The sequence below is a fragment of the Alligator sinensis genome, unplaced genomic scaffold (assembly GCF_000455745.1).
Source record: "Alligator sinensis unplaced genomic scaffold, ASM45574v1 scaffold717_1, whole genome shotgun sequence".
Classification (NCBI taxonomy): Eukaryota; Metazoa; Chordata; order Crocodylia; family Alligatoridae; genus Alligator; species Alligator sinensis.
The window spans coordinates 3,122,804-3,127,931 of NW_005841961.1; the positions used below are offsets into that span (position 1 = coordinate 3,122,804).

The window sequence follows — 5,128 nt, forward strand, 5'->3', positions numbered from 1 at the left end:
TCAATGTCTGTATTCCAGTCGTGAATGCTATTCTACCCTGTTCCTATTCTCCTTTACAGTATCCAGTCTCAGGTCTTACACTGGTAGCTCTAGTTCCTCTCATCTGTTGCCCAGCTCTTTGAATTAGTGTGAACAGGGGTGTCAAACTCATTTTGCCCCTCAGGCTGGATCTGGGTTGCAGGGCTCTTTGTGAGCTGAATACAAACCCACCTCCAGTGGCAGAGCAAGCTGCCTCGGCTGGTAACTGAGGCAGGATGCAAGCTCAGGAACCTGTGGACCTTAATGCCACAGCTGCTCACTCTACCCCTGAATTCCTGACCCCCTGTAGGAGCCTTGCAGGCCAGATGACACAGCTGGATGTTTGATGCCCTTGGTGTAAAAGCATCCCACTTGTTTCTGACCTCACTCCATTTCTCAGCCAGATTACATACGGTTCTTGCACCAGATTTTGTTCCCATGAATACTAGTACTTCCCAAGCCTGAAGTAATCATCTTTGATTAGTTCTTGTAGAAATCTAGCAGCCTCAGTTATCCAGATGTGGAAGACTTTTCCACACGACTGGTTTTAGGCTTATCAGTGTCTCATAACCTTATTTCTTGCAGCATCATGCACTTTTTCTTTCTAGTACATGTTAAAGTGAAAAGATGAGAAATCCCCCAACTCTCCTAAACTTTCTTTTACAGATTCTCCTATTAGCCTTGTTAGATTTCATATGATTTTCTTATGAAAACACTGTACATCTTGACAAGCTAACAGAAGGTAGAAAAAATTCAGCTTTTCCCTAGGGAGCGAGAGGGGGCTTAGGCCTTTCAAGTTGTTAGCATTCCATTTAAGCCTTAGCAGGATAATCCTTCCTCAAAAGCCACCAAAGCTAATATTGTAAAGGAAATAAGTAGACACTATGAAAGTTGTTGATGTGGGCTCTGGTAAAAACTCAGCTTATTCCAGGTAATTATGGGTATATTCTGTTGCTTATGGTTTTTTTGAAGTTGAACACACATGAAATGGTTTTCTCAACATTTTTTTAAAACTTCCAACTCCAAGGGATAAGAGAAGAAAAGTGCTGTGTACCTGAGCTTCATGATTTTCTGAATTTTGTTGAGAGAAAAAAGAGAAAAATTGTGTTATAAAATAATTTCTAATGCGTCTTTTGAGGGGATTGGGTTATCTTTTTATCTGAGCACAAACATAATGTGATTCTATTCTGTTATTTAAGATAAAGATGCCAGTTCTGGAGGACCACTTTCCTTTCTTGATCGTAGTATGGATGAAAATAACTCTTCAGCCCAAAGTGCTAAATTTTATGTGCCCAGCCATCGCTACCCATCCACTTCCAGCACAGAAATTTCAGATGCATCAAATCCCGGGCGCTGCCTGATGCAGTCATCAATGATCACTTCAGGTACAGCACATATTAATGGAATTTTAAGTTCCAGTAATGTTGAGGGAGGAAAAAGGGGCAAAAGACTAATCCTGGGTAGCACATGGTCCCCTTCCTCCTGCTGTGCAGGCATTGCTGGTAGCATACAACCTCTCCATCCCTCCCTGTCCTGGGGCTCTAGCCACTGTGCAGCAGTGGAGAGAGGCGGCTGTAGATACTTGAAGATCACCACCTGAAGAGCCCTGCCTCAACCTAAGATTCTCTTCCAAATTTAGCACTTCTGATTTTAAGTAAAACCACCTGTGACTCTATAAAACATGAAAAAGGGTAATAGTGGTGAGATAATATATGTGAGGAATTTATGTATATAAGGTATTTTAAAAAGTTACTGATCCCTGTGATTCATTCCCATAGCCAGTTAACTATTTGTGGGGGATGTGAGGTTTTTGTTTGTTTAAGGATGCGGATGGTTGAGAAGATGGAGTTAATGGGGCATGTGATGGAACTGTTTGTTTTTTATAGCTTTTACTTCTCCTAGAAATAAAGATTGAAAGTTCAAATAACTGATAGAGAAATATTTTAATCAACCTATAAAACAATAACTACCATCGTGTTTTTAATGTAGAATAAAACAGTGAAACTTTGGCAGCGTATCACAACTCTGTCACTTTTTTACCAGAAATGTGTATTCTTTCCCAGCTCATTCTTTATTTTACAAAACTGTAAATTTAATTAAATAGCTGTTGCATGAGTTTGACTTATTTTCTTTTTTCTAAACTTCAGATTTTGCTCTAGAACCCATGCAACAGAATGTGGCCCACCACTGGATCCTAAGTAAAAGAGAAGAGATAGTTAACCAAATGACTGAAGCCTGTCTGAATCAGTCCCTGGATGCCCTCTTATCAAGGGATTTAATCATGAAAGAAGACTATGAACTTATCAGCACAAAACCTACAAGGACATCAAAAGTCCGGCAACTGCTCGATACCACTGACAGCCAAGGAGAGGAATCTGCCAGAATTATAATTCAGAAGTTGAAAGACAATAAACAGATGGGTCTTCAGCCTTACCCAGACGTGTCATCTACATCCAAGACTTCATCTTTAAATGTTTTTTGTCGGTATAAAGCCATGTAAATGGTTTTCTTACAAATAGTGTTCCTGTTTTTAACCATGACTTTGTCTGTATTACTTTGGTCTTTATTGCACTTTCATAAAATGTGGTAAATGAAAGTATTAGAAGCATAATTGAGGTTATATTTTAAAGTAAAAAAACGAATCCGTTTCAGAGCAGCTGGGAAGCAAAATGCTTGCCACTTCCTCATCCAAGATCCATAAGTATTTTGTTATATATAAGAAGAGAAAATACCCCTCATTCCCTATTCTAAATAATTCTTCTGTTTATAAATATCCTCTTTTAAGTAGAAACTGTCTCTAAACTTACAGGAATGCTGCTCACTCACTGTAGAGATAGGATTGATATAAAGGAAGAACGGTAGAATTGTACAAATACTCATTTTAGTGTAACTTATTTTCACATTAACCTCATGGGTAGTTCTATTCCTCATCCAAAATACACAAAGGCTGCAAAAACCATATGTGTCCATGTCACAGGCTGGCTGGCTGTCTCTTTACAGGGCCTTGTGCCTGACCTCACCAGAGCTAGATCAGCAGCTGAGAATTAGATGGCCTTATTTGGTTTTTTGACTCATCTGTGAAAGAGATAAAGAGAGAGAGAGACGGACAGAGTTCTTCTAGCCTTAACCTTTATATAACTAAAGGGTCTGTCAAACTTGGGGAAAACGTAAAAGGAACTTAGTGCATTAGGAGAAAGGAGATGTCAGGTGGGTCAGAGTTCTCTGTTAAAGGGAAACGCCAGATATAAACTAGGGCCTAGGCAGATGGAAAATAATGGGAAAGCTATAGGATCAGAGTTATTTTCTGCAGAGGGATCTTGAAAGATTTCAAAGACTGACATTTTTGCAGAAGCGGTGAGAACTGGGAAAAACCCAGAATGGGCATTGAAGCTCAAGTCCAGGGAGGGCATTGGGAGGGAGATTTTTTGTATTTTGGCTGTTTTAGTATTTGATATGCTTAGAGCATCGCCAGCTAACTCTTCTCTTCTTACCTCAGCAGCCTAACATAAATAGATCTATAATACTGGGTCTGATCCACCAACCTTTTAATTCCATTTATTTTTTTTATTAGCTAAAAGTTATTGCATAAAGGTCAAACACACTGTCTGGTGGGGTAGCAGTACACAGTAATGACCATGATCTCCCTTGGCTAGCAAGCACAGGTGCTGCAGAGCCAATACACTGACCTCCTTGGAAGTAGGTGTGGGGCGAGGTATTATTCACACTCATGTAGTGACTTCCTTTGGGGAGTATAAATATCAGCATGGCAATACCTGTGTTCACTCTTCCTTATCTTTGAGGGATAAGTCTTATACAGCGAAAAGCAGCTGCTTTTTTCTTAATCTGCTTTAGAAAATGAAATACAGTGCAAGTAATTTCAGAAAATGTATATTCTGGAATAAAGTATGTCTAAAGTGACATTTACAGAAAGAAGCTCAGTTTCTTAGGTTGTGTATGGAATGCTTTTAGCACCAAATATAATTTTGCATTGGAAAATCCCAGCACAAAAGGATAAGAATCATCCTAAGAAATTACTATATTTGTCACAAAAGGCAAGTGAAGGGTCCAAATGACGGATTTGAAAATTTGGAAGGAGTTTGTTTACTTTGAGTTTTAAAAAGTGCGAATGGGTTGCTTACATATTTGAACATAGTTTTTAGTTTTTGTCTTAACTTATTTTTATGGACTCGATCACCAGAATATAATGTTTAACTTGTATGCAAAGTTTTTACAGGCTACTATATAAATTTGAAACACGTTTTTGCAGTAAATCAGTTTTTTTGCATTTCAACCTTGTTTTTCTATGTTTTCCATCTCTGTTCAGAATGTTTATAGTCATGCAGTATGTGGTGCTGCATACACATTTGTAGCACCACATACCACACAATCTGGTGTTCTCTGTGCTGCAAGGGCACACTGCCTGAGCATGCACTGCTCCTTTTTTTTTTTTCCCCAGCAGTATTTTTGTTTGTTTGGTTTTTTTTACCCCTGGATATCCAGGAGTCCAAAAAAAAAACCAAAAACCTGCAGGAAAAAAAATGAAGCGTGCACTGCTGAAAAGTGGAGCTGGGCTGTCTAGAACTGCGGTGCCATGTTCTTTCTTCTTTCATTGAGATCTCTGAAGCTGAAAAAAGGAACAAGTAATGGGGGGTGGGGAAGGGTTTGTATAGTTTACTCCGCAATGTGGAAACTATGTTATAAATTTTAAAAAAAAGTCAGGGAAAGAAAAATTTCAGAAAATTGTTATTAAGCTTCTGCTATAACAACCTCCCATGAGAATCTATTCCCATTAGCAGACACTGTTTCTTTGGCCCCTCGCTACAAGTTACATTTATGCCACAATTAATATGTTAATTACAGCATAGGTGGCAAGGGTGCTACACGTGCACCTAATTTAAGGCACCATAAAATTGCATACAACTTAATATGCAAAAGTTCTACATATTATCACAACCCTGGGCTCCCCCTGCACTAGCAAGTAGAAAGGGCACAACCTGTGGCATGGCTGGAGATGCAACTTTTGGAATCGGGGATCAGATACTATGGCACCTTTAGATAATATTTCAGATGCATTTAACAATGCCCATTCATGCAATTTACTAAATACATT

At 38.9% G+C, this 5,128-nt stretch overlaps 1 protein-coding gene across 1 annotated transcript in view; it reads left to right on the forward strand.

The window, feature by feature from the left end:
* RIPK2 (receptor interacting serine/threonine kinase 2) overlaps window positions 1–4,376 on the forward strand; it is a gene marked incomplete at its 5' end in the record, with an annotated part of 31,464 nt that extends 27,088 nt beyond the window's left edge. Inside the window, 2 exons of the mRNA XM_014518511.2 lie at window positions 1,218–1,403; window positions 2,166–4,376. Of these exons, the coding sequence (XP_014373997.1) occupies window positions 1,218–1,403; window positions 2,166–2,518 (539 nt within the window). The remainder of the gene's footprint in view (window positions 1–1,217; window positions 1,404–2,165) is intronic.
* Window positions 4,377–5,128: the final 752 nt, after the last annotated feature.